The sequence below is a fragment of the Helicoverpa zea genome, chromosome 22 (assembly GCF_022581195.2).
Source record: "Helicoverpa zea isolate HzStark_Cry1AcR chromosome 22, ilHelZeax1.1, whole genome shotgun sequence".
Classification (NCBI taxonomy): domain Eukaryota; kingdom Metazoa; phylum Arthropoda; class Insecta; order Lepidoptera; family Noctuidae; genus Helicoverpa; species Helicoverpa zea.
The window spans coordinates 5,772,159-5,798,543 of record NC_061473.1 but is presented as its reverse complement, the minus strand read 5'-3'; the positions used below and the strand labels follow the sequence as shown (position 1 = coordinate 5,798,543).

The 26,385-nt window shown below is 39.0% G+C and overlaps 1 protein-coding gene across 1 annotated transcript; it reads right to left on the bottom strand.

The window, feature by feature from the left end:
- Window positions 1-1,795: 1,795 nt before the first annotated feature.
- Window positions 1,796-24,774, bottom strand: LOC124641422 (PHAF1 protein CG7083). The gene is made up of 11 exons (XM_047179492.1): window positions 24,565-24,774; window positions 15,641-15,723; window positions 14,798-14,925; window positions 12,654-12,813; window positions 11,739-11,834; window positions 11,143-11,293; window positions 7,724-7,929; window positions 7,090-7,214; window positions 6,213-6,402; window positions 4,230-4,325; window positions 1,796-4,072 (listed from the first exon to the last, which is right to left on the bottom strand). The coding sequence occupies exons 1-10, from the start codon at window positions 24,626-24,628 to the stop codon at window positions 4,239-4,241; spliced, it is 1,290 nt and encodes a 429-aa protein (XP_047035448.1). The 5' UTR covers window positions 24,629-24,774; the 3' UTR covers window positions 1,796-4,072; window positions 4,230-4,238.
- Window positions 24,775-26,385: the final 1,611 nt, after the last annotated feature.

The window sequence follows — 26,385 nt, the reverse complement described above, 5'->3', positions numbered from 1 at the left end:
CCTTCTAACCACTAATCGTAAAGGCTTGTTATGTTCCTAAATGCATAATGCAACGCTACTATACACGTATAATACACAAGCATTATTTATATTATACGAGTTTATGTCAGCCATTTTGGCGCCTTTTGTATTTTTCTATACATATATTACAAAAAAAAAAATTGATTGTAATAGATACACTCAAAAAATTCTGCACCAATTTTAAAAATTCTCACTGTTGGAAAGCTTCTTACCGTGTAACATACTTAGTGTATATTTTATCCTGTTACGGGCAGTAGTTCCCACGAGACGTGGGTGAAACAGCGGGAAAACGGTTATGTTATCGACAGTGACAAAATTGTGAAAACCGAGTTTACAAGTGAAAGTATTATTTTACCTTGCCAAAGACATTAATCACGTTTTTATTGGAGACTGAATAGATTTTATTTCCGCAAATATGCCTCTTAAGTAAGAAGGAAATTGTTCATGTAATAAATCAGATTACATAACTGAAACATAAAACGTGATGAATCATAAAATTACAACCATTTATCTAATCTAAAACTGTGTATCTGTCTGTAGTAATACAATGTTTTGGTAAAATAAAGATAAAAAACACCTGTATAATGAATTTATCTTTATCTTTCGAGTATTATGATATCGTTATATCATATACTGGTATCAATATCAATCAATCTATTATCATTGATCGTTTGTTTCACAATCATCCGAAAAAATTTGAAATCGGCTTAACCTTGTTGATTTATCATTATAATTTTTTATCTGTAGTAAATGATATACAGGAACTTCTTACTATAGGTAGATTCGCATTCTTATCGCATATAGCAATTAATATATGTTATATTGATTCGACATTTCTTTTCAGATTGAAAAAATAAAAGACTTATAATAAAATAAAAAATATATAAGAGGCATTTATTGAAAAATAAGACAATTTTGAAGAGAATGCTATTTAGCACATATTTTATGCATTTGTTACTGTTTGTTATAGCGAGCGGACCAGAACAACATTCGACGGGCACTGGATGGTATATCTCTACATTGAAGAAACAGGAAATGTCATTTTGCCGTTTGTGTATTCGGACTCATTTAAAATAATTGGTGATTAACATCATCAATTAGATAATATCAATTAAAGAAGACACTTCTATCATAATGTTATGAAATCAATAAATCACAGTGACTTTGCAAAACATAAAATCAAAACGATTTGTTGTATCCACGGAGAAAGGAAAGATAGCGGAGATGCCATGACGAAGATAGATCAGGCGCCTTCTTGTAGGTCAAGCTACGTACGGTAGGCGTGATCAGTTACTAGAACTAACGAGAAGTCCGGATTCCTTGTCAAATCTTATCTGTCAAAGATTGCTGTTGATTCATTGGTGATTTTATTTTGAAAATTGGTCGGGTTCCATAGAAGGCGTGCAAGCCCTTACACGGAGCTAGTAACGTTCTTCGTCCCCTGAACACCCGCATTTTAGCGGGCTACTTTCTCAGGAGATTTTGCGTTATGACACCTCCGCTCCTCATTTTGTTCTCTATGGTAATATATCTAAAATCGAAAGGACCAAAAGGCTGACATAGTTACATGTAGATTAATGACGTATGAATCGATACACGCCACCGAGTGACGAAATAAGCTAATCGATATAAAAATAATTGTGTTCAAGTGTGTGCGTATCTTTTGACAAGTTCCCGCCATTACTGAATTCAATTTTCGAATTTGTTTTTTTTTTTGGTAGATTTTGGATGAAATTGTAAAAAAAGGCTTAAAAATCAGAAAACGTGATATTGATCGTTATTTTTATTTTATTTTATAAATAATTACAAGGAATTCAGATAATGCGAGTTATTTCGGCAAAACATTCGCACACGCAGAACAAGAGCGTAGCATAGAGCTACCTTAAATTTAATACTTTTTTTATTGTATTATGTCAATTTTTTCATTTTTTTTTCTTGTTACATTATGGCACCACAGCCATTACTCGACAATCACACAAGTGACATATTGTGCATTAACAAACATACTAATTTTGCTTTTGAACCGCATTTCAAACCATTATTACTGAAAAAATAATTAAAACCAAATCTTATCTAGGTACAACAATAACAAATTACAACATATCTTTGCATCAATATTTTTCTTATTACAACGCCATCTGTTGACGACGGCCCGAATTAGTACAACAAATAAAAAGGTTCGTTTTTCAAACTCGGTCCAACAGCAAATCTAAGCGACGTTTAAACCTTACCAAAGCTAAAGTGTCATATTGCCGTAACAGCAGTTTAGTAAAACATCACAACCGCCTCGACATCGTGAAGCCTATAAGCTCATTTAGAGTGCCACCGCATCTGTACAATTGACAGCTGTCATTTTCAATTGACAGCAACTGTCAACTGCACAAAAAAACGGTCAGACTATACCAAAATGACATGAATATTGAACGAAACGTCATTGGCACTAGAAATCCTAAGCTTTTTGTTACCAAAGAGGTCTGAGGTCAAAAGTTTTTATTAGTCTATGCAAAGTAGCGTGCGTCATCTAATAGCCAAGTTTTATCGTCCATGGCTGTAAGGTTTCTACAGATTATATGCCTATGAACATACTTTAAAGTTATATATTATATTGAGTGAAAAAAACTATTTTGCAATCCTGTGAAAAATTGTTGTTAAGAAAGTAACTTACGGATTGTGTAGTCAATAACAGTTTTTTGGGGATTTTTTTGACAAAAGAATCAATTCATACTATGTATTTGTCGTCTTTTTAAAGATGGCCCAAAGAGCTTTAAAGTATGCCCAACAGCCATATAAACAAGAGCCACAATCATAATTAAAAGAACCTTAAAAAATACAATTTCAAAAATAAAATCCACGATTCGAATTTCAATTTTCTCAAAAAATCTACAAAACATTTCCAAAATGTTTTGTCAAAAAATTAAAAACACCATTTTTTCTATTTTAAAAAACGTTAAAAAATACTTTTTAAAAATAAATTTTGTACTTCATAAAATCAGTATTTGAGAGCCGCAACACGCATTTCTTATAGACCATGTTATCTTAATTTTAAGAAGCCATTTTAAAACGAAGGCTATTTTGTGACATTTTTGCCAAAAGTGTTTATTTCACATTCGCACAGCAATAACCTTAAAGATATTTTTATCCAAGCATCTCTTAAAATCCTTCAATACACTTTCATAATTATTACTAAGAAATTCAGAAAAGGCGCACACTGTGCGATTTCCTTTGCGCAAAAAAATAATAATTTACATAACAAATATCCATCAATATTTAATATTATATAAATAAGTATAACATTTTTTTTATTTAAATAAAATTAAGATATGTACGAAATAAAATGTTCGATAAAATAAATGATACACGATTTTGGGTGATAACACAAGTTATGCACACTAGCTCAACATAATCTGTGGTGCTGACAAAATACTTTTGCACGATTTTTTTACACACTCACTACCAAACGTCTCGATCGAAAAATCATTTCTTTTTAGAAAAAATACATCAATTTCATATTATTATTTAAGTTCTCATCAAATTCTCAAAAATATTTACAGCACAGTCTATTTCTAGTTTTTTTCCATGTTTTTTTTTTCTAATTTTTTATCCCATAACCATAGTGTAAGAATACGTTGTCTGTGACACAATATTCTTGCACTATGGCGTTAAAAAGTTAAAATTACAAGAACACATTTGACTATTATTAAAAAAATCAATGTTCACTTTTGAAATATACCAACTTAATTAAGCTTAAAAATAAAACATTAACTATTAGTCCGTCTAAGGAATTAAATAAGACTTAACACACCGTCTGAGATCTGTCACTCACTTTTTTCGAGTTTTTTTTTTCACAGTTTTTTTATCACATTTTTAAAAATACTGCTTCCTCTTAGGTGCTTCGTGGTAAAGATATGTAGTCACTTCGGCTGAAGTTGTTTTAGTAGAAAGTTGAACATTTTCGACATTGTGTGGGGAACCACTCGGGAGTAGGTTTTGTGTGGTGACTGACAACCGAAATCGTTCAGGACGTGTATTTTTTACCTTTGCTTGGGGATGCCTGTGTAGGAAAAAAATATCTTTTAAAAATCGAACAAGAAGAGAACAAATTGTTCTGACAAAGCTATTCTTATTTCAAAACCTAAGCGTCTTCTGAACAGCTAGCATTCACATTGTAAAATGAACCTTATTTCAAAAGTAATAAGACACAATATTACCTGGCTGTGTCACGCGATGGAGTTGACGGCGTAGCGGGGCCGCGAGCCCTCGGGCTGGTACAGCGTGATCGATGCTATGTAGTTGTTTGACATCACCTGAAAATATTTGTCATGTTATAATTTGGTATTAAGACTGGTTGTTTCTTGCGGTCCAAATATTTCTGGTGCTAAGACTAGCTGCTTCCAGCGGATCTACCCATATGTCGGGGGAACAGCTTCCAGGACCCTAATAAAAAGTGGTCATGTCCTTTCTCAGAGTCCGGATCCGTGCACCGAATATCGTTTGAATCGATTCAGTTACAGACATACGACAGAGTTACTTTCAAAATTATAATACTATTAAGCATTGGCCTTTTTGTAAATTCGATACGAAACTCGATTGAAAACCCCTTGAAAATAGCATCATCCTTAAAACGTGTAAAGTTTTCAAGACCTTTTTCTGCCGTTCTTACGTAGGTAACAAATAGTGTTACCAACACAACTTTCTCTTATATATGTAAATCCTACTTATAATAAATGTGAAAGTTTGTGAGAATGTATGGATGTATGTTTGTTATTTATTTATTTTATTTAATATTTCTGCACATTTTGTACAAGGGCGGACTTAACGCCTTAGGCGTTTTCTACCAGTCTACCTTTGGGTGGTGGAGAAATAGCAGTGGTAGGTGCAAAGATTATATGTTATGACATTTAGTGTAAAAAAAAAATACTAATATATATTATACATACACATACTATACATACATACTTAATACATACATATTACAATTGCCAAGAGAGACAAAATAAATTAAAAAAATAATAATAATCTACGGTAGCGACTCTGCCAATTTCCTGTGGATGTGGTCGCGTAATTTCTTTTTGAATGTATAACGACTGTTAACCATCCTGATCTCAAGAGGTAACTCATTCCAGAGAAGAATAGATTTCACAAAGAAGGAAGAATGAACAATATCTGAACGGTGAGCAGGGCAATGAAGAAGACGATTATTAGAGGAGCGGAGATTTTTGTTGTGCTGTGAACACACATACTGAAAGTGGGAGGTTAAGTATGAAGGTGAAGACGGGGTGTATAGTATAGAAAAAAGAGTAGTTAATGCCCTCATCACACGTCGTTGTCTTATCGGTAGCCATTTAAGTTGCGCTCGATAGGCTGACACATGATCGTACTTGCGGAGATTAAAAACGAATCGAATGCAATTGTTGAGAAGCCGGTCAAGTTTATTGAGCAGATCTGCATTCAGGTCGTAGTAGCAAACATCACCATAGTCGATTATGGGAAAGATTAAGGTTTGCATAAGCGTCGCCTTCACGTTAACCGGGAGAAAATTTTTCAAGCGATAGAGGAACCGCAACGTACCGGTCACTTTTTGACTGACAGCTGCAACCTGTGATTGCCAATTCAGCGTGGAGTCAAGGTGTAGGCCAAGATTTTTCACAGTGCAGCTGTACGGAATGTTGATACCATTAAAAACTAACGGTGGTAAGACAAGACCATCAACTTTGCTCATAGCTCTCGAGCCTCCAATAATAATGGCTTGACACTTGGTAGGGTTAACCTCCACCCCAAACCTGTCAGACCAATTCTTTACCACTTCTAAATCTGCGTTAATTTTGTCAAGTGTTTCCATTAAGTTAATAGCTTTGGTGTGGCGGTAAAGCTGCAGGTCATCGGCATAGAGATGATACGAACACTGAAGTTCGAGAGTGAGAAGATTTATAAATATCGAGAATAGAAGAGGTGAGAGTATGCCGCCTTGTGGAACGCCAACATTCAAAGTCGACCAAGTTGATGAGCCTTCGTCCACCCGAACAGACTGCTGTTATTCAATCACGCAAAAACGGCTGGACCGATTTGGTTGAAATTTGGTTAGATAGGTTATACCCTGGATTAACACATAGGAAACTTTTTATCAACACTCCACGGGCGAAGCCGCTGGCGGAAGCTAGTAGTAGATATTTTTACAAAAATGTTTAGCTCACCTCAAAAATAATATCCTGGTACCCATAACAGAAGGTAGAGCCGAAAGGATTGGTAGTATTAGTAGAAGAAGCTCTGTTGAGCACGACGGGGCGCTCGGCCACGCGCAGAGCGCGGGACACCACCTCCCACTTGCTGTACGCAGTGATACAGACTGCGCCGCGACTCTCTACTAGCGAGTTCGCTTCGCATCTGTGGAGGGATGGGGTGTTGTGAGAAGTCGGTTGAAATGTATCTAATCGATAAAAAGTCGATGAAAAAATCGATGAAAATAGAATTGATTTAATCGATGAAAATATCGATTTGAATTGCTAATCTCATTAGATTTGCATCGATTATTTCATTCGATTTTGAATCGATTATTATATTCGATTAAGTATTTCATTCAATTTGAATCGATTATTTCGTTTGATTTGAATCGATTATTTAATTCGATTAAGTATTTCATTCAATTTGAATCGATTATTTAATTCGATATCGATTAACCAGTTTATTCAATCTAAACTGATTACTTCATTCGATTTCAATTTCATTACTACTTACAATAAATTGATTTTAATCGACCAATAACTACATTCTCCAGAATCTATCTTGAGAACTTGCAACAACTTTACTATTATTGTAACATACTTAGTATTATTGTACTCTTAGCACATACTTTAATAATACATACAGCTAACTCGATAACATACCTAATAATTGAGAGTTGATATTTACAATACTCGTGGAGTAAATCACAATGTCATATTCTTATGTAGGCACTTACTATGTTTACAAAATTAATTTAATTTTTATATCTAACATGCACATACATCTTAGTAAATTAAATTCACTACTACTCAAAGTTATTACAGGCTTAATAATATGTTGTGTACTAACTTGTCAGGCTGCACGGTGAGCTCGAACTCGCAGCGATGGTACATGTTGAAGTTGTAGTGTCCCGGGTAGTTGGTGTGCAGCACGAACTTCTTCACCTGGTGCGTACGCGCGTCGAATAGCACGTCCTGAGGAGATACGGAAATATTCATTAGTAACATTACAAAGCTTCATGAAAAAAAAAAACGGATTTTTTTTCGCCACTTCTTCCCAGCAAAAACACATTGGAAGTGGTAAAGGACGGGCGTTCCGGGGGCTGTTTTGTAAATTTTTGACGTTCAAAAAGTGCGGTTTTGCAGCCAAGGTTGAATAAATGATTTGATAAATGTTGAGTTTTACGATCTTGTTTTTGAAAGTTAGTATTTTTTTGGAAATTTAGATCTACTTAGAAATCATTACACCCTTTTTTGTACGTGGGAATCCTACAAAGACATACGAGAAGGATATCTCAGAGTTTTGTGGTCGTTATTTGAGTAAAATATTTTTTTATTATTTTGGTAGTCTTTCTTACCTGACTGACATGGCAGATTGTTATTTTTAAACTCTTTCTTGTTCATGCATTTTTTTTATTTATTCGAATTTTTGATTTCAGAGTTTTCGAAAGGCGACGTAATTCGTAACTACAGCACATACTAACCAGGCCTAACGTAAAATAGTTGAAGAAGTAGTCCGAAGCCGGCGGGGGACGGCGGCGGGCAGTGGGTCGGTGGATGCGCATCTTGTCGTCGGCCTTGTAGTAGACCCGCGCCGGGGCTCCGAGCGCCGCCACCACGCGCTGCGCCGAGCTGCCGAAGCGGACCACGCGGCATACCCCGCGACCGCCGCCTTCCGTGCGACCTGGACCTGGAGATGGGAGGTAACATGTAGGGTGAGGCTCGATGTGAGAGTAAGTATTAATGTGCGATTACTGCCCACGATAGTATTCAAAACACTGTGTGTACTCTTATATGTAAAGTTGCTACCTAGTTACTACCAGCCGTTGCTACTAATTAATTGCTGACACTGTCATTTTGAAAATAATCAACGCTTGAAGGAGATCTGACACGGCCGCGGATCAGGCCGCGCTAACTTTTTCAAACATTCAGGGTTTTGCCTTGGTAGACCCCACTGCAGGTTAAAAATAACTTTGCAGCTTTGCAGCTGGTGCCGGTAGCACGACAGCGGCAGCTCTTGTACTGCCAGCCTGGGGGTACACTCTACCTTCAGTGAACATATGCAGGCGCAGTCCCTGCGTGGCGGTGGCGGAGCGCAGCACGTCGCAGCGCCGCAGATGCAGCTGGTGCCGGTAGCACGACAGCGGCAGCTCTTGTACTGCCAGCCTGGGGGTACACTCTACCTTCAGTGAACATATGCAGGCGCAGTCCCTGCGTGGCGGTGGCGGAGCGCAGCACGTCGCAGCGCCGCAGATGCAGCTGGTGCCGGTAGCACGACAGCGGCAGCTCTTGTACTGCCAGCCTGGGGGTACACTCTACCTTCAGTGAACATATGCAGGCGCAGTCCCTGCGTGGCGGTGGCGGAGCGCAGCACGTCGCAGCGCCGCAGATGCAGCTGGTGCCGGTAGCACGACAGCGGCAGCTCTTGTACTGCCAGCCTGGGGGTACACTCTACCTTCAGTGAACATATGCAGGCGCAGTCCCTGCGTGGCGGTGGCGGAGCGCAGCACGTCGCAGCGCCGCAGATGCAGCTGGTGCCGGTAGCACGACAGCGGCAGCTCTTGTACTGCCAGCCTGGGGGTACACTCTACCTTCAGTGAACATATGCAGGCGCAGTCCCTGCGTGGCGGTGGCGGAGCGCAGCACGTCGCAGCGCCGCAGATGCAGCTGGTGCCGGTAGCACGACAGCGGCAGCTCTTGTACTGCCAGCCTGGGGGTACACTCTACCTTCAGTGAACATATGCAGGCGCAGTCCCTGCGTGGCGGTGGCGGAGCGCAGCACGTCGCAGCGCCGCAGATGCAGCTGGTGCCGGTAGCACGACAGCGGCAGCTCTTGTACTGCCAGCCTGGGGGTACACTCTACCTTCAGTGAACATATGCAGGCGCAGTCCCTGCGTGGCGGTGGCGGAGCGCAGCACGTCGCAGCGCCGCAGATGCAGCTGGTGCCGGTAGCACGACAGCGGCAGCTCTTGTACTGCCAGCCTGGGGGTACACTCTACCTTCAGTGAACATATGCAGGCGCAGTCCCTGCGTGGCGGTGGCGGAGCGCAGCACGTCGCAGCGCCGCAGATGCAGCTGGTGCCGGTAGCACGACAGCGGCAGCTCTTGTACTGCCAGCCTGGGGGTACACTCTACCTTCAGTGAACATATGCAGGCGCAGTCCCTGCGTGGCGGTGGCGGAGCGCAGCACGTCGCAGCGCCGCAGATGCAGCTGGTGCCGGTAGCACGACAGCGGCAGCTCTTGTACTGCCAGCCTGGGGGTACACTCTACCTTCAGTGAACATATGCAGGCGCAGTCCCTGCGTGGCGGTGGCGGAGCGCAGCACGTCGCAGCGCCGCAGATGCAGCTGGTGCCGGTAGCACGACAGCGGCAGCTCTTGTACTGCCAGCCTGGGGGTACACTCTACCTTCAGTGAACATATGCAGGCGCAGTCCCTGCGTGGCGGTGGCGGAGCGCAGCACGTCGCAGCGCCGCAGATGCAGCTGGTGCCGGTAGCACGACAGCGGCAGCTCTTGTACTGCCAGCCTGGGGGTACACTCTACCTTCAGTGAACATATGCAGGCGCAGTCCCTGCGTGGCGGTGGCGGAGCGCAGCACGTCGCAGCGCCGCAGATGCAGCTGGTGCCGGTAGCACGACAGCGGCAGCTCTTGTACTGCCAGCCTGGGGGTACACTCTACCTTCAGTGAACATATGCAGGCGCAGTCCCTGCGTGGCGGTGGCGGAGCGCAGCACGTCGCAGCGCCGCAGATGCAGCTGGTGCCGGTAGCACGACAGCGGCAGCTCTTGTACTGCCAGCCTGGGGGTACACTCTACCTTCAGTGAACATATGCAGGCGCAGTCCCTGCGTGGCGGTGGCGGAGCGCAGCACGTCGCAGCGCCGCAGATGCAGCTGGTGCCGGTAGCACGACAGCGGCAGCTCTTGTACTGCCAGCCTGGGGGTACACTCTACCTTCAGTGAACATATGCAGGCGCAGTCCCTGCGTGGCGGTGGCGGAGCGCAGCACGTCGCAGCGCCGCAGATGCAGCTGGTGCCGGTAGCACGACAGCGGCAGCTCTTGTACTGCCAGCCTGGGGGTACACTCTACCTTCAGTGAACATATGCAGGCGCAGTCCCTGCGTGGCGGTGGCGGAGCGCAGCACGTCGCAGCGCCGCAGATGCAGCTGGTGCCGGTAGCACGACAGCGGCAGCTCTTGTACTGCCAGCCTGGGGGTACACTCTACCTTCAGTGAACATATGCAGGCGCAGTCCCTGCGTGGCGGTGGCGGAGCGCAGCACGTCGCAGCGCCGCAGATGCAGCTGGTGCCGGTAGCACGACAGCGGCAGCTCTTGTACTGCCAGCCTGGGGGTACACTCTACCTTCAGTGAACATATGCAGGCGCAGTCCCTGCGTGGCGGTGGCGGAGCGCAGCACGTCGCAGCGCCGCAGATGCAGCTGGTGCCGGTAGCACGACAGCGGCAGCTCTTGTACTGCCAGCCTGGGGGTACACTCTACCTTCAGTGAACATATGCAGGCGCAGTCCCTGCGTGGCGGTGGCGGAGCGCAGCACGTCGCAGCGCCGCAGATGCAGCTGGTGCCGGTAGCACGACAGCGGCAGCTCTTGTACTGCCAGCCTGGGGGTACACTCTACCTTCAGTGAACATATGCAGGCGCAGTCCCTGCGTGGCGGTGGCGGAGCGCAGCACGTCGCAGCGCCGCAGATGCAGCTGGTGCCGGTAGCACGACAGCGGCAGCTCTTGTACTGCCAGCCTGGGGGTACACTCTACCTTCAGTGAACATATGCAGGCGCAGTCCCTGCGTGGCGGTGGCGGAGCGCAGCACGTCGCAGCGCCGCAGATGCAGCTGGTGCCGGTAGCACGACAGCGGCAGCTCTTGTACTGCCAGCCTGGGGGTACACTCTACCTTCAGTGAACATATGCAGGCGCAGTCCCTGCGTGGCGGTGGCGGAGCGCAGCACGTCGCAGCGCCGCAGATGCAGCTGGTGCCGGTAGCACGACAGCGGCAGCTCGGGCAGCGGCGCCCCGCACACACTGCCGCTACTTGTACTGCTAGCCTGAGAACAACATATTGGCTAATTGAAACCGGGAAACTAAATTGACTTATCATAAAATTGATATCTTTCAAAACCTGTACGGTATATTTGAAATAAAAAATGACGATTTTAATTTCGATGATATATTACTAAGGCCTTGATAAATTTCCAGTAGCAAGTAGCAGTATTTCGACTATACATGAATCATCTGTACTGTCTTCTACGGGAATCTATATACCTATGTATGTATCTCCATACCAAATGTCATCTCAGTTCAGCCATTTTACCGTAAAAAGAGTAAGTACCAAAAAGACGATTTCAAATTGTTTTTTTTTTTACAAATCTTACACTGATTATAAAGGCGGAAAAAGTCACAATACCTTTAGACGATATTCTATATGACATATTTATTTGTGACATTTGAACATTTGAACGTATAAAGACGTACGGATAAAGTATAACTAACCTGGTGTTGAGATCCATAGTAGATGGTAGTTCGCGAGACGACGGGCGAGCCACCGTTAGGGAACTGGAGAGAGCCCAGCCCGTGAGCGTAGCCAGGCTGGAAGAGGAATAAAATGAATGTTTAATAGGTACCGGACTTTCTTAACTAATTATTCTGATTTAGATGTCCCTTACTAAATAAGACACAAAAAAATACTGAAATTCGATGCAAAAAAAAGATCGATGTATATTATAACTACATAGAAAGTGTCTGATATTATTTGATGCAAAGAAATACATAATATTATAATGTTTTCGATAAGTCTGATATCATTCATTCTTTTTGAATTTGAATTGCACATAACATGTTATTCGTACTATCAACTTAAGGCCACTTTTTGTCCTTAAAAAATGCAGATTACCTAAACAAAAACTGATACAACAAAATTCGACGCATACCTAGAAGTAGATGATATCAAAGGTCCAACAAGCGTCAAACCGACGCATACCTAAAACCACCGTTCTACTTAATCGACGGCGATATCTCCGGCGAGTTGAAGCACATACCACTGCAATGTAACTTACCTCAAATTTGCTATCAACAGGAAAGTAAAAGGACAGTCCTCTGAAGTTGAGCGCGAACAGATGGCGCTGCGAGTCGTACAGGCCCGGGTGCGTCGCGCCGAAGCAGTGCTCAACCTGCTCGATCGACGGCGATATCTCCGGCGAGTTGAAGCACATACCACTGCAATGTATCTTACCTCAAATTTGCTATCAACAGGAAAGTAAAAGGACAGTCCTCTGAAGTTGAGCGCGAACAGATGGCGCTGCGAGTCGTACAGGCCCGGGTGCGTCGCGCCGAAGCAGTGCTCAACCTGCTCGATCGACGGCGATATCTCCGGCGAGTTGAAGCACATACCACTGCAATGTATCTTACCTCAAATTTGCTATCAACAGGAAAGTAAAAGGACAGTCCTCTGAAGTTGAGCGCGAACAGATGGCGCTGCGAGTCGTACAGGCCCGGGTGCGTCGCGCCGAAGCAGTGCTCAACCTGCTCGATCGACGGCGATATCTCCGGCGAGTTGAAGCACATACCACTGGAATTATAGATAAAAAATCATTAATATTTGTGTGTCCTTGGGTCTTGGGAGAACTTGGTCGTGTAAGGCTCATTATCGTGGCTGTAGGACGTCTACAGTCCAGCCTACTGCTGAAGAGCAGTCCATCCTATATACGCTTACATACTACATACGTACTTACTATAAATACAGTTCTACAGAGGTTTTCTGAGATACAGAGATATGATTCAAAACAATAGTCTTATGGGTGAAATGAGTTACATAAAACCATATTCAAATGGGATACTTCACTTTTAGTGTAGGTTACAATAAATTATATTTGGATTGGTATTTGCAAAGGTGAAAAACCTTAGTAATAAATTTCTAGCTGCTAGAGATAAGTTCATATTTAACAGCATTTCTCCTCCTTTCAACTTTAAAAACCTCCAAAACACAGTAAAAGAAAAAGCATGGACACCTAACACATTAAACATTCACGCCGCGCTATGCGTGTAAATCATAACGTAGTAACCAACATTAACATTAGCGACGCGCTCAAACGGGACCAGTCACATTAACCTAACCTTGAGTGTGCTGTAGGGACATGGAAACTGAACCTAACATTATAGTGTCAAAAAAGCATATATTTTTTAACTAGGTACCACATTTCTTATCAACCATAAGAATTGAAGCACTTAAAAAAAACGAAAAGAGAATTAACTAACGCATTAAAAATACGCGGACGCTTTAAAAATCGCATCACAGGACGCTATGCGTTCTGCCGGGGCTGCGGGATTGTTCGAAAGAGTTACCGCGGCCCTGGTACATAAAAGGCCTACGAAACAACGATGGATTTTTTGTCAGTAAAAGTCTGACACTCCCTCACCGCTGCTAACCCACAGCGGGAGGGGTCATTTGATGATTTTTGTCATCGTAAAAAAAAGCGCTATGCGTGTAAATATTAACGTAGTAACCGACATTAACATTCAAGACGCGCTCAAAGGGGACCAGTCGAGCAGTCACATTAAGCTAACCTTGAGTGTGTTGTAGGGACATGGAAACTGAAGCTAACATTATAATGTCATTAGGTCGAGCGATACCGGCGCGAAGATAGCACTGGTTTCTGCTGTTACTATAGCGGGTGATGTTTATTTATTTGCAATTTATATGCTAATAACAGAAGCAAAGAGCATTTTGTAAGTAGATTCGTTTTTGTGCAAAAATTATGACGTGATTGAGTCCATGTCCGAGTGATTAGCTGGTACCCCATGATAGCTGGCTTCGATTACAACACAGAAAAATAATGAGTCTGTTTTGTGAAATTATTCTAATCTGTATATATAGCCTGTATATACAGATAAGAATAATTTATATCAACTAAACGAATTTACCGGCTCAGATCATTATCAGAAATGATCATATTAGGAGTATGCATACCCCATCGTACCGTGTTTCATAAACTCCAAATATACCGAATAATTACTCATTTCCCACTATTAATAAGTTGGTTCATATTAATGACCAAAACAACTATGTTCGAAGCTAAACAGTATCTGTCCTGTGTACGTCCGTTTAGTAATGAATTAATTTATATTCTAACCGTGCTTCAAGCACAATGATAGCTTTGAATGGAACCAGTCTAGACGTCAGACTAACACATTTTCTAGTTAGGAAGGTAAGTACTAAAGATTTTTTCTATGGTAGGTACGTTACCTACTGAATATTTTGAAGATTTTTAACAACAGATTATTTGAGATTCACTGCATTTCTGGACTTTAATTGATCTAAAATATAAATATGTGCAGCTTAATTATAAAAATAGTAGCAAACCAAATTGCAAACTTTATGTTATATATTGATGGAAAACACTATTTCAACACTGATGCCTCACCGTAAGAACGTGGTAAGTAAATGACAAAAACAGGTGACATAAGATTATCTACGGACAATCATTTGTGATCATTTGTATCCTTATTATTATTAATTGTACATTAAATAATAAATAAACATTTGTACGACTTACCTATACCTAAGCTTAACTAATTTCATATTGTAGATCTCTATTACTTTGAGTCGTTGTGCAACCGGATCGAATATTAACCGGATGCCATCCTGAGGCATATTTATTACTAGGTCTACGGATAACGGGTTCTGAAAAAAGAAAAAAGGAAACATTAGTATCATATTTTTAATTTGTAAGTAGAGTAGGACCCTAAGATTGTGCAGAAAAAGAACTTCAAACTAGATAAAAAGCCCTCTCTGCATGACGATTTTCAGCAAACTTAAATTCGGAATTATTAACACAATTCAGAATTTCAATCATAATGAATTGTAAAATCAAGATAATATGTTTTATTTTCTGTCCCTTTAAAATTACATAAAATAAATTGGCTTCAATGTATTGAAAGCTAGAAGACGCGCCTAGCGTCCTTGCAAAATGGCTTTCCTAGTAACAATTTTATCTCATAGATTACTTAATCAAATACTTAGTGCAAAAGATTAGCAGTAAAAAGGTACCTATTTGCATGTACTCAATCAGAATTATTTTAAGTACGTTACCTCGTGTTCACCGATCAGTTATTTTTTATGTATATGTGGCCGTTTATATATTTAACAATTATTCTAAATTAAGCACTGTAAAGCAAAGTTCTTGAGACTTCAAATTAGAAAGTGTCATGAATATGGGCTGTTTTGTTTTATAGCTTCTTAAACCCACAAACCGACCCAGGAATTTGAACCCGGGACTCTGTGCAAGGTAGTCAAGTTTAAGACCACTGTGTCCAAGGGGGCAGTTACATGGTTAATAAGTATTGCTTCTTCGTCATCAATCTAGAACATTCTTCTAAATATAAATGTGAAATCTTACCTGATCACTATATAGTACTTGTACTCCTCGTATTGTGCCCACTTGACTCTGAATGATGGCCACTGATTGAGAGAAATGCATCCCTGAAACACAAACATTGAAAATTAGCACAATGCAGAATCAAAATACGAAGAATGAACCTTATTCCTTTCATTTAGAGTTGAGTAATGCATGACTTTATTTCTACGGGTCATTAACCGATAAAAAGCTATAGGTATTTTTTTTCCAAAGAAGTGTCAAAATGTCAAACATTCCCGTATCTACGTCGATTTCATCGGGTAGGTAAGTGTCTAAAAAAAGTGTTTTTGGCAGTTTTAATTAAAAAAATACACAGAAAGGCGCTTAGTAGTATAGTAACTGCAGGTTACCAAGTTCTTGTAGAGAACAGTCGCCGAAACCCTGTACTTCACAAAACTTTCGATAATATAGAATAATAATTCAAATGAATCATTCAATAAATATGCTAATTATTTAGGTAACAATTAAGATAGATATAATTCAGCTTTCAAGTTTCTTCAGAATCGGTTGGTTAACTCGGTAAGTTTACTTCTATTCTATTTCTTTAGTTATCTTTCATCAATAAATCATTTGTTAATAAATCCCAAATATGCCCATCGCCTATTGGAAGTTTTAATTTATGATAAACGGTTGTTTACCTTAATCGGACTATTATCTTGTTAGTAAAAATGGGCCTTAGAGAATCAGGCAAAAAGAGAGAGATAAGAGTTCCGCAATGCTAAGGACATTATTAACACCGGACACCTACGATTAATAAGGTACTTAGTAATGTTTATACTACAAAGCAGATAAAAAATGGTCACGTTTGTTGCACGTGTAAGCATTGTTTACGAGAACACCGATAAACACATAGAGACAGTCACCGCGGAAAGTTTATGCTATTCCTGTAAAGATAAACTGTAACGATATGGTTATAAACAAAATAATAATAAGCAGTTTCCACGACAAAGGAGTGTTAATTTCTACCAGGAAGAATTGTCGTAACTGATAGAAAATATTGTATTTAAAGTAAACAGTCTTTATCAAAAATATTATTTCATTTTCGGCCTGTAATTTAGGTGTACATACAAACAAATGAACTTTTTTTGTTAGTTACTTAGTTGAGAACGTTGACGGGTTTCATCAAGCGGGAAAAAAGGATGGAAGGACCAAAACATCCATGGAGATATACACGACTCTTGCCTTGGGATTAAAAATGAGGTAAGTATGGATTCTGTGTAGGTGAACTTTCGGATAGGTAAGTTAAAATTGGACACTAAAATGGCGATCCAGTCCAGTGCTGCGGGGCCCAATAAATCACACCTAATAACAAAAATATTGCAGGTTTAGTACCTAAATTAATTTATAGATTTTTTAAAGGAAGGTGCCAGGTGTCATTGATACACTTACCGAGAGGTTCTAATGAAAATGTTTACAATACAATTTCTCAGTTATTGATTAAAATGTTTTGTCGTTTCTGTTTTGGCGGAAAAGAGGCTGCTTATTATTCTGAGTGCGGCCATAAAAGCTAACAGAAAAAGATACTATTTTATTGATATGGTAATGTGTCAATGACCGGCATGGGCGTAGCCAGCTTTGGGCTCAGGGTGGGGCAGCCAATTTTTTGTATCTTGAGCCGTTAATCTCTTAATTTGAGAGGTTTATAGTTTCAGGTACAGAAAATAAACAATCACACACAGGACAAAAGCCAAAAGTAAGGGCACATAGTTTCTGAATACGCGAGCGAAGCGAGCGCGAAATTTTTATCGGACTTAAGCCAAATATTACGTAAAATTTAGCCCAAACGTACTTAACTTTTTGTTTGTTGACAAATGCAAAAATAAGGGCATATAGTTTCTGAATACGCGAGCGAAGCGAGCGTGAAATTTTTATCGGACTTAAATCAAATATTACGTAAAATTTTGCCCAAACGTACTTAACTTTTTGTTTGTTGACAAATACAAAAATAAGGGCATACAGTTTCTGAATACGCGAGCGAAGCGAGCTCAAAATTTTTATCGGACTTAAACCAAATATTACGTAAAATTTAGCCCAATCGTACTTAACTTTTTGTTTCTTGATAAATACAAACATAGTATAGTTTCTGAATACGCGAGCGAAGCGAGTGCGAAATTTTAATTATTTTTTAAGACTCAAAACCAAAAACTACGTAAAATGTCGCCCAAATATACATTTTCATGAATGGGGGGACTAGGTACGACACACCCGATTTACGTCCCTGCGAAAACCCCCTCGCTCGCATAGAAAGTTAGATAACGTATAGCAACGTCGCGCAGCTAAGCTTCGCGGACCACTCGGGATGCCTCCAGGGACCAGCAGTGGTCCGCGGACTACCACTTAAACTTAAGAATCACTGTGCTAAACGATCGTTCTATTGTACAGGGGCCCGATTCTCCTAATTTTACTTAAGCAACATACGATTCACATTCGACTGCGATTCAATCACGACTCGATTACGATTGAAGCGTATGTGGCACGCCGCTATTTTTTCTTTGAAATAAACGTTTTTATCCTTTTCTGTCATTCAATAATGAATAATTTTGTATGTAAATGATTTACGATTGCAGTATGATTGTAGAGCAAACTACCGTATAGACAACAATCACCAAAATCGCAAACCAATCGAATGTCGTTGGAATACGATTGGTCTTATATTAGTAGCAGAATGCCCGATAGGGCTAAAACTGCTATTGCAATCATATTGCGATTCGATTTCTATTCAATTTTGACATTATTAACTTAGGAGAATCTTGCCCCAGGTCGTACATGGCTGGGCAAGCAAAATAGCGAGAGCGGTTTTTACACTAGGATAAAATTGCATTTACGAAATTTTGATCACATCTACCAGTTACCAGTTCCATCTCCTTCAATGCATTATTTTTTGGATTAGATGGACGGCTCGGCTCGCTACGCCACATAGCACCTATTCTTTTAGGGAATACGGCTCGCTTTCAAATGACGCGCGCACCGCGCACGTTCGGGAACTCGAGCGTGCATTTTGTTTTGATCGCGCTCTTTTCAAAGTCGAAAATTTTTTTGTGCAATAACTTACGGATAGTACATAATTATGTTGTTGATGTTGTTAGTTAGAGTAAGTAAAAAAAACATTGTTTAATCAGACACCTTATAGGTCAGAGCCAGGGCCCAGGGTGGGGCAAGTGCCCCAGCTTGCCCCAGTGTGGCTACGCCCATGATGACCGGTGAATTTATACAGTGTTATATTAGAGTAAGGCTTGTGTTTAAACAGCACCCAAAAAAGTACCTATTTTACTACCAAAAAAATTCTAAACGGTTACCAAAATGGATAAATGATCACCAAATAACGTTTCCAAAAATATTATTAGGTAAAACCATTTTTTCGTATTATTGACTACTAAAAAAATATATGGACGCCTTTAAAATACACTTTAGACCAAATATTATATATTGTCACTACTTAGATGTTACCAATTATGTAATACCATGACTCATAATTTGGTCATTTTTGTTAGACTAAAAAAGCTAACGATCGCTAGAATATTTCCCAAATACCAATTAATATACTGGGGTTCCCAAACGTACGTCGCTTATTTATTGTTATATGAATTTGTGTGTTACTCAGTAGTAAAATGTAAGCACGAAACATGCAGCAAGCATGGCTTCTGTCACGGCTCCGGCACTGCGGAGCTCCGGCGGTCCCATGCGAGGTTATCGTCGCAGATGGTTTTCACGCTCACCACCGCAGCTTCGGCTTGCTGGCCGGCTCTGCCGGCCAGCCTCAGCCGCGGCGGCGAGCCTTAAAAACTACCTGCGCCTCAGCTCGCAGGCCGCCTCGCCCCTCTGCGCCTACGCGGATTTGAATTGCACTCTAGGGGTAGGGCAGACAAGACTACGTGGAGTCGGTTTTGCAGCGATTCGTTTTCGTCACTAACTTTGATTTTGGTAGTAATATTAATCTTTTAGTTGGATAGAATTTGGTGACCATTAATCCATTTTGGGAACCAAAAATAATATTTGTGCGAGATTTGCGATTTTTCTGATGTTATTTTATTTTTTTTGGATCATAATATTATATACTTTAGTGCCCTTTTAATAAAGTCAATTTTTTTTTTTTGGAGTTGTTTATTTTATTTGGTGCCTCAGCTTAGAGTCTTAAAAATATTTTTGGTGATCGCCTAAATTATACCCTTAGAGTAATATTATTGCGTAGTTTATCTCTATCTTTATACGTTAAGGCGAGGAAGTGGTCAACAATAATTCCATAACCGGCACGCGCATCTAAGGCGCCAAAAGGGGTCGGAGCGTCTGAGCGGGGCGAGGATAACAATACGCGCGCTAGCTTATAACTAAAACTCGTAAGCGACAAAATGGTTTTGTAATTTTAATATTTAGAAATGATAATTTAATAAAAATTCCTACTACCATTTTAAAGAGTATGTATATACTCAACTACTAAAAAAGTTAAGAGGCTTAAATCGGTCCCGTTTGCCCATAATATGTGAATCTCTTTTTAAAAAGAGGTATGTTTGATATATTTTTCTCTGTTATAAAAGTTACCTAATCATGTTTCTACAACTAACAAAATAAGGCTTATATCATGAACTTTCAGGTAACCAAGTTGTATTTTGATCCGTTTTGTATTTACTGAGAAAAATTGACATCCTTGGCGCCAAAAATTCCAATTCGTCCTCTTAAGAAGTGAAAAAAAATTGTTCGCGATATTACCAGTGATATTACGCCAAAAGCGAAACCTGTACTGTTTTTCAAGGATCTGTCTACTTCGGTAAATATGCATAGATCCGGGAAAAAACTGTTTTTTTTTTTTCCTTAGAAATTCCCAAAATCGATTAAAAACAGAATAATAAGTATAAAATACCTAGAAAAAATCGGTTGTAAGTTGTAAACAAAACAATGATGACGTAATATTTATTTAGTGTCAACGCACTACAAAAGTTACGCGCCGATTAAAGATAATTCGATAACACAATTACGTATTAAAAATATTTATCAAAGAGGTAAATTTTTAGGCTGAATTTTCAAAGTCAAAAACATGTTTACTATGATACCGATCAAGGTTATTTTGACAATAACAATCGCGCGTTATTTGGTGCTGGGATACGCATTTAGGCCGAGTGCGAAAACCGCGGGAATTTTATGGACCGTGACATGGAAGATTTTTTTTATGGACAATAACACAATATAAAGTAGTTATGCTTCAAAAACAACAATATTCCGATTACCTACGACTGTTCACACTAGTGGATACTGTCGCGCGTTAAACCCATAGGAACCTATCTAATTATCTACTACCTATTCTGAAAACACTTTTAGGGTTCAAAATTAGGCTGTTTTGTTTTCTTTCTGTCAGCAAACTGTAGTAAATTGTGTGAGTAATCCAGCTTTCTAGGAATAGTGTACCCAATTATTCTAACACGGACTCCTTTATTTTCATTGCTTTATCCGCCTCAACAACACCCCCTAGGTCCTCGTTCAAATCTTACAGCTTTTTTCCTTTGCGGATCATTTCCCTTCAATACGAGATAGCAACAAAGTTCTTTGTCTGTTCTATTTAAATCTCAAAGGACGAATAGGACGTGGACCGTGAGACTAGCTAACTAGTATCGATTCGGTACTTTTTGCAAATGCCACGAATGAAACCGACTGGACTGGACGCATAAATTATGTACATGTGACTTCTGGGGTTTGGCGGCACTACACCTACCTATTATCTTACTGAATACTGTAAAAAGGACATATCAATTACTGACTGTGCTTTACAGGAACATATTTTTTTTAAGGGAAATCATCAAATAACCCTTCCCGCTGTGTGTTAGCAGCGTGAGGGGTGTCAGACTCTTACTGACTAAAACCCGTCATATTCCTTCTAAAGCCCTTTATGTACCAGGGCCGCGGTAGCTCTTTCGAACAATCCTACAGCCCCGGCTTTGGCCCTGGGGTTTGCAGACTGTCTCTGAGGAACCTCATTTTTGAAATCCAATCGCAAAGCTTCGGTACATTTCGGTCATTACTTGGCAAGTCGTACCATTGTACCTAAGAGTACTCATTAAAATCCTAAAAAATCCACAGTTTCCAAGCTTGAAATAAAAAAGATACTTAAGCATGCATTTTAATTGGTATCAAATTGTCTTGCACCGGAAATTCCATCATACCTACTCTGACGTTTGACCAGCAAGTATCGTGATAATACTGACAAATGAAACTTGGCGGTGTTGCCAAAAATACTGGCACATACTAGATCACTAATTTTATGAATTTTGAAAACAATGGGTAGGTAAGTAAGATTTTGATGTTTGGTTCCACTAGTTAGTAAAAATGCATTTTTGTCCAAAAGTTCAGGAGTGTTTTTTTTTTATACGATAGCAGGCATGGAAGTATACTGCCAGCAATTCTAACAGCATTGATATTCTTGTTTCATACATACACAACAAGCTTTACGAGGCTTCCAGAATCATATTATTATTTTAATGCTAATTTGCTACATTGGAAATTATGTGGAAAGTATGTTTTGTGTGGGTATAATGGGTATTGTAGGTAATTTTTTTGTTTGTAACAGGTATCTAACTAAAAAGACACCAGAAAACTATCCCACATTGTATCAGGTTTAAGGTAAAAGTGGCCAATTTAATTCCTTTGTATAAAACTTAGCTAAATTTCAAAGATACCAGTTTTAGTGCTACGTTTGAGACTTCTTTAAGTTTCTTCAAGATAATTTAAATTAATATAATGGTTTAATATAACACTAAAGATCATTACTTTTGAACACCACATTTTATAATAATGTGCCTCAAGTACTGATTTGATTAATGGATGCGACAATAGACTATCTATGCTTTTCAATGTCATGTTTTATATGATATTCATTTAACTGTTAAAGTGCATGATATTAACAAACAATGTAAACTCAATGAGCCATGTAAGTAGCTTTTTTTATGTCTACCAAAGACAATAGGTTTTCAATGATAAAAAACTTCATACTTAATGCCTTTTTAGTGCAGTAGTTTTTATTATGGTTTGCACTTATTTTAAACATTATTTTGGTTTTTAAAATTATCTTTGTTGATTCATACACACTTAGATTACACCATAATTAATATCAAACAGGTAATAATTTAATGTTACGCAATTCGCTGCATATTCAAAATATGCATGTGTAGAATCGTGGTTAGATTCTATCCAGAAAAAAATACTTTAAATATTAAATTATGTTTTTTTTTAAAAAAAGTAATAAAAAAATATACATGTAATATTTTGTTTTAACAATAAAAATACATCATTATGATGCAATAGCTTGAAATAAAAACGGTGTCTGATAACACACACTACCCTAAACCAAGTTAACATTGCCGTTCACATATTTTTTTAACAAAACAATTAATATAAAACTTTATCAATATAACTGCACGTATAAGTTTGTAAACTACTGTGGGGATAAGGACTTTGTTTCTTTGTTAAACTATTTATTTAACTGTGTATTTTTTTTTGTTTAGGTGTTTCCAATATGGTGGATGTGTAATATTAAGTTTTTCTTTTAAATATGATGTTACAAGGTATATAATAATATTAATATAACCGCGATAAAATGACTAAAAGTAGTTTTATTTAAATGACTAATATTCGCGTAAGTGTCAGAAATCAATATGATGCTGAAAGCCTGTTTCGCGCATATTTACCCATTTCCAGTCACTCAGGAAGAGTGTAGCTTAACCCCAATGTAGTTAGGAAAAGGCTAGGCAAATGATGATGATTCACTCAAGTTATGAATCAAAACTGGGTAGAAAGTGTTCTTAGTTGACTAAAGACAAGGATTGAAAAGTGAAACATAATTCCTACAGTGGACTTTAAAAGATCTGAATTGTTGAAAACTAATGTATTTGGACCACAAATACAAAATGTATTTGAATTTTGCTGATATGTATTTGTGTTATTGTATAATCACAATTTAAATAAAACTACTTTTACGGATTTTATCGCGTTATATTAATATTATTTAATCCCGACGTTTCGGATCCTTTACAGCATCCATGGTCACGGGCAGACTAAGGTGTTGGTCGTCTTGATATATTAGTTACAAACAGCTACCCTACATTTTGTTGATTATTATTGACTATCCGATTCACGCAAAACGAGCTCACTGTATCCATAGGTCGAGCAGTTGTAGGCTTGGATTTTGATAAAATCCGTAAAAGTAGTTTTATTTAAATGTCTAATATTCGCGTAAGTGTCAGAAATCAATAATCACAATTTCTTACCAAAATTGAGATAATTTTAAGAACTATTTTAATGTGGAAGTAATTTAACCTAACTTGGATAGCAAGAAACCAGGTTAACTTATCTTAATATTTGTATTTTGTAACATACTCTAATATTATTATATTTTTGACTTTAATACTTCAAGTGAGATAGTGAAGATATATTTTATTGTTTTATCAAAGGTTATTTATATTTATGTTTTGGGTTAAAATATAGGAAGAGAACAGCTTCATACATTTAAAAAAATACTCAACATTTCTTTGTATTTTTTTTCAGTAATGAAAATGTATAATGCATTGTTCTAAGTCAACCTGAATTTGTAAATAAACATCTAAACTGTATCTAAATGTAAATTGGTGTCATACGAATTCTCAAAACAAACACGAAAACAACGCAATCTACTAATTTCACGGTCAAGATTAGCAATAAAAAAAATAAACAAGCTCAGACCAGCGAAACAAAGGCTGTTCGTGACACTTCCCAAGAAAAAAAAATCAATGTTAAACTGAGGTAAACCAATTACTATGCCTATCCCACATTCAACATTATTCATTAATTGTGGTAAATATCCGTTAAAAACACCATTGCGTAAGACACGTCCCGTAGAAATAAAGCGCAAATTCTTGACGTAAGAAATAAACATACGCGATTCTTACCTAGAACAAATTCCCAGGCATCACAGCCCAGAGAGCGTTCAGGGACGATTTCCAAATCCAACATCGTGCACAAAACACTAAACACAAACTAAACTAACTAACTTTCACTTTAAAAAACGTTTTTAACGCTAAAATTCGCTATTACGCTACCTTTTCTTTGTTTGCCAACTTTAGTTTTCAACCATTTTGTATTTGTCAGAGGAACTGTCATTACAAACAGCTGATTGTATTTTGCCAGGGCCGAACTGGATAAGGTTGTTTTTGTCTTATAAGGTCTACTTATCGGTCAGTAACTCGCGAAAAATTGTGAATCAAAAAAATCTTTGTTTCTTAATTCACTACATCATATTTTTTGAACTTGTTTATTTTCCTAAATATTAGTTATGGTATTTGTGAGGCGAACAATAACTATAAATTTCATGACGGATCGTCGTTCCACGATTGTCATAGTAACTAAAACAGATACGAAAGCCTTACTTATTCAGAAAAAGTATGAAATAAATAAACTCCTATTCCTCACTGTGATAAGATTTTATCATTTCCCAAATTCAGCCCTGGCATAATAGAATGACGCATGCGTACCGTCATGACAGAAGAAATAATGTTGTACACATATCTCTTTCTTACACGTAGCCATTCGCTTTTACCGTCCCTTTCCTATCAACAGTTTACATGCTGTTTCTTTTTAGCCCACGGTAGACATGTCGCTTTGTCCCTTTCTGTTGGGCTTGTTATTGATAATTGGGTAGATGATGTGACCTATCCACAACAGTTTTTTTTAATATACATTGTCTCGTCTGCAAGGTGTTCAATTTAATTAGACTAAACTGAGCCGGAGATGTACAACGCAAAACAAAAATCAACAGGGATAAAAGTGCAATATTTACGCTGTAGTACATGCGTCCCTGAATCACGGTTCCTAGGACGACCTAGACAGCACGTCTAGCTCTAAAATAACATTCTAGAACTAAATTGATACGTATCTGTCGATGATACCGATATGTATTGTAGGGCCGCAGCTTTCGCTCGGTTTCCCGCCATTCTCAAATAACCTTGGAGCGATCTCCGACGCCCACTGCCTACGTAATGTTACACAATAACATGTTTATTTACTTCGAAATAGAAATCACGTATTTTTGCATAAGCGGGTGTTAGGAGACTTTGAACCGAGCTCTTAATTTTTCATCATTTATTTCTGGTTGGTTTCGTAGTAAGCAGTTAATTGGCACTGACCTATATTCTGTGGAGTGGTAACAGAATATTAGGCATAATATTATAAACAGTCATCACGCTATGCGCTATGAGAGCACGGCAACATGACGTGAGCGGGTATTTAGCTTTGAAACATCCGTTTATCTATCTATTCATAAAATGGTGTTTCTGACTATCTATGTACCCATGTCTATGAGTAGGTAGGTACCTAAACCTTTCTTGTAGGGTAGGTAGGTAGATAGGTACTTGTATACTAGTTTTTTTTACAGGAAGAAGGGAGAGTAGAATTTACCTAACTCATAATAATTTATGAAGATAGATATATAGAACCCAGTCTATCAGCTGGTTGATGTATGATATTCTAGCAAAAGTAATATACTTAAGAGAAAATAATAATTACCGATCTCATTGTAACCAAGTAAAATAATAAAAAGTCTAATAAGGATTGTCGAATACATATGTATTTATCATCACTCGATTTGTTATTCCCTTTGCGTTCTTTGTTGGCACGCGTCGGTCGCCATAGTGACGTTCTTGAGAAATGTACAGACTGAAGCTTATTAATATCTTATTAGATACCTATAATGTAGTTCTGTATGTCATTTCAGG

Coding starts and splice junctions, on each gene's coding strand:
- LOC124641422 (XM_047179492.1), bottom strand. CDS start 24,628: ATGTTGGATTTGGAAATCGTCCCTGAACGCTCTCTGGGCTGTGATGCC. Junction 12,814..14,797: donor TTAGTTAAGCTTAGGTATAG/GTAAGTCGTACA, acceptor CTATAATTCCAG/TGGTATGTGCTTCAACTCGC. Junction 7,930..11,142: donor CCTGCATATGTTCACTGAAG/GTAGAGTGTACC, acceptor TCCCATCTCCAG/GTCCAGGTCGCACGGAAGGC.